General features: G+C 45.2%; 1 protein-coding gene across 1 annotated transcript in view; it reads right to left on the bottom strand.

The window, feature by feature from the left end:
- Nucleotides 1–3,503: 3,503 nt before the first annotated feature.
- The window catches only part of sptlc3 (serine palmitoyltransferase, long chain base subunit 3), a 155,899-nt gene continuing 155,569 nt past the window's right edge, over nucleotides 3,504–3,833 (bottom strand). The window contains exon 12 of the mRNA XM_031799979.1: nucleotides 3,504–3,520. Coding sequence (XP_031655839.1) covers nucleotides 3,504–3,520 — 17 coding nt within the window. The remainder of the gene's footprint in view (nucleotides 3,521–3,833) is intronic.

Below are 3,833 nucleotides of genomic sequence, written 5' to 3'. Positions count from 1 at the left end.
CAGACAGCATGACTTTTAGTGGAACGTTCTGGTTTGTCGTAGAGACAGACAGCATGACTTTTACCGGAACGTTCTGGTTTGTCGTAGAGACAGACAGCATGACTTTTAGTGGAACGTTCTGGTTTGTCGTAGAGACAGACAGCATGACTTTTAGTGGAACGTTCTGGTTTGTCGTAGAGACAGACAGCGTGACTTTTAGTGGAACGTTCTGGTTTGTCGTAGAGACAGACAGCGTGAGTTTTACCGGAACATTCTGGTTTGTCGTAGAGACAGACAGCATGACTTTAGTGGAACGTTCTGGTTTGTCGTAGAGACAGACAGCGTGACTTTTAGTGGAACGTTCTGGTTTGTCGTAGAGACAGACAGCGTGACTTTTAGTGGAACGTTCTGGTTTGTCGTAGAGACAGACAGCATGACTTTTAGTGGAACGTTCTGGTTTGTCGTAGAGACAGACAGCATGACTTTTAGTGGAACGTTCTGGTTTGTCGTAGAGACAGACAGCATGACTTTTAGTGGAACGTTCTGGTTTGTCGTAGAGACAGACAGCATGACTTTTAGTGGAACGTTCTGGTTTGTCGTAGAGACAGACAGCGTGACTTTTAGTGGAACGTTCTGGTTTGTCGTAGAGACAGACAGCGTGACTTTTAGTGGAACGTTCTGGTTTGTCGTAGAGACAGACAGCATGACTTTTAGTGGAACGTTCTGGTTTGTCGTAGAGACAGACAGCATGAGTTTTAGTGGAACATTCTGGTTTGTCGTAGAGACAGACAGCATGACTTTTAGTGGAACGTTCTGGTTTGTCGTAGAGACAGACAGCATGAGTTTTAGTGGAACGTTCTGGTTTGTCGTAGAGACAGACAGCATGACTTTTAGTGGAACGTTCTGGTTTGTCGTAGAGACAGACAGCGTGACTTTTAGTGGAACGTTCTGGTTTGTCGTAGAGACAGACAGCATGACTTTTAGTGGAACGTTCTGGTTTGTCGTAGAGACAGACAGCGTGAGTTTTAACCGGAACATTCTGGTTTGTCGTAGAGACAGACAGCATGACTTTTAGTGGAACGTTCTGGTTTGTCGTAGAGACAGACAGCGTGACTTTTAGTGGAACGTTCTGGTTTGTCGTAGAGACAGACAGCATGACTTTTAGTGGAACGTTCTGGTTTGTCGTAGAGACAGACAGCATGACTTTTAGTGGAACGTTCTGGTTTGTCGTAGAGACAGACAGCATGACTTTTAGTGGAACGTTCTGGTTTGTCGTAGAGACAGACAGCATGACTTTTAGTGGAACGTTCTGGTTTGTCGTAGAGACAGACAGCATGACTTTAGTGGAACGTTCTGGTTTGTCGTAGAGACAGACAGCATGACTTTTAGTGGAACGTTCTGGTTTGTCGTAGAGACAGACAGCATGACTTTTACCGGAACGTTCTGGTTTGTCGTAGAGACAGACAGCATGACTTTTAGTGGAACGTTCTGGTTTGTCGTAGAGACAGACAGCATGACTTTTACCGGAACGTTCTGGTTTGTCGTAGAGACAGACAGCATGACTTTTAGTGGAACGTTCTGGTTTGTCGTAGAGACAGACAGCATGACTTTTAGTGGAACATTCTGGTTTGTCGTAGAGACAGACAGCATGACTTTTAGTGGAACGTTCTGGTTTGTCGTAGAGACAGACAGCATGACTTTTAGTGGAACGTTCTGGTTTGTCGTAGAGACAGACAGCGTGACTTTTAGTGGAACGTTCTGGTTTGTCGTAGAGACAGACAGCATGACTTTTACCGGAACGTTCTGGTTTGTCGTAGAGACAGACAGCATGACTTTTAGCGGAACGTTCTGGTTTGTCGTAGAGACAGACAGCATGACTTTTAGTGGAACGTTCTGGTTTGTCGTAGAGACAGACAGCATGACTTTTAGTGGAACGTTCTGGTTTGTCGTAGAGACAGACAGCATGACTTTTACCGGAACGTTCTGGTTTGTCGTAGAGACAGACAGCGTGAGTTTTACCGGAACATTCTGGTTTGTCGTAGAGACAGACAGCATGACTTTTAGTGGAACGTTCTGGTTTGTCGTAGAGACAGACAGCGTGACTTTTACCGGAACGTTCTGGTTTGTCGTAGAGACAGACAGCGTGAGTTTTACCGGAACATTCTGGTTTGTCGTAGAGACAGACAGCATGACTTTTAGTGGAACGTTCTGGTTTGTCGTAGAGACAGACAGCATGACTTTTAGTGGAACGTTCTGGTTTGTCGTAGAGACAGACAGCATGACTTTTAGTGGAACGTTCTGGTTTGTCGTAGAGACAGACAGCATGACTTTTAGTGGAACGTTCTGGTTTGTCGTAGAGACAGACAGCATGACTTTTAGTGGAACGTTCTGGTTTGTCGTAGAGACAGACAGCGTGAGTTTTACCGGAACGTTCTGGTTTGTCGTAGAAACAGACAGCATGACTTTAGTGGAACGTTCTGGTTTGTCGTAGAGACAGACAGCATGACTTTTAGTGGAACGTTCTGGTCTGTCGTAGAGACAGACAGCATGACTTTTAGTGGAACGTTCTGGTTTGTCGTAGAGACAGACAGCATGACTTTTAGTGGAACGTTCTGGTCTGTCGTAGAGACCAGAACGTTCCACTAAAAGTCATGCTGTCTGTTATCGTAGAGACAGACAGCGTGAGTTTTACCGGAACATTCTGGAACTAAAGCAGTTCCTGAGATATGTGGTCTTCGTCACTATCAGATTCAGCCGATAGTATGATATTATCACGTCATAACACAACATTATCATCAATGCGAGTCCAGAAGCACATGGAAAACATTCTGGGGGAAAACAAAACAAAATGCAACATGTATTTCGGTGTAAAATGACAAGAGTCACTGCAACCAGTTCGGGAAAGAACCAAGAGGTATGGTAACAAAGCAACATTTAATAAAACACATCATGAAACACCGAGAGACATCTTTCCTTGAACTCTGGCTTTCATACATTTCAGATCAATTCATTCGTTTGACATTTATTTATAAATCAGGTCAGTCAATTAAGAACACATTCTTATTTACAAAGGCAGCCTGGAACGATTGGTTGCCTTGTATAATGATCCGAATTATATGATCTCTTAATTTACATTCTAATATAAACACACATTATTATATACAGAACAGAGCAGCAGCACTTCGGGCACTGGACATTCCTTTTGGTTGTATAAGGTGGCGATCAGACCCCACTCTCTCTGTGTATTGGACTGGCAGGGATGAGACCCCACTCTCTCAGTGTATGAGACCCCACTCTCTCTGTGGATTGGACTGGTAGGGATGAGACCCCACTCTCTCTGTGGATTGGACTGGCAGGGATGAGACCCCACTCTCTCGGTGTATTGGACTGGCAGGGATGAGACCCCACTCTCTCTGTGTATTGGGCTAGTAGAGTCGAGACCCCACTCTCTCAGTGTATTGGACTGGCAGGGATGAGACCCCACTCTCTTGGTGTATTGGACTGGCAGGGAAGGTACGACCGGTTCACTTCCCATTATGATCTGGTACAAGACAAATGGTACTAGACACTGTCTAACCCATGCTTACACCCAATCCAATGTGTGGGGAGGAGAGCACAAGTGCACACTTCGAGATAAAGGACAAATTATTGGGACGTATGGCCATTCCCTGTCAGCATGGAACCACCGTTACAGTCTCTCAGTGCAGAGGTCAGAGGTCAGAGGTGGGAGGTCAGAGATCAGGGGTTATCCTATCAGTCTATTGGCTAACTGTCCAGCTCAAAGTCTGTGTCGTCGTTGTTGTTGTGTTGTTGTGGACGAGGAGAATATTTCCTCCGGGAGAACTTCAGACACA

The sequence above is a fragment of the Oncorhynchus kisutch genome, linkage group LG20, assembly GCF_002021735.2.
Source record: "Oncorhynchus kisutch isolate 150728-3 linkage group LG20, Okis_V2, whole genome shotgun sequence".
Classification (NCBI taxonomy): domain Eukaryota; kingdom Metazoa; phylum Chordata; class Actinopteri; order Salmoniformes; family Salmonidae; genus Oncorhynchus; species Oncorhynchus kisutch.
Note: the sequence above shows the minus strand (reverse complement) of the source record. Positions and strands in the feature narration are given on the sequence as shown.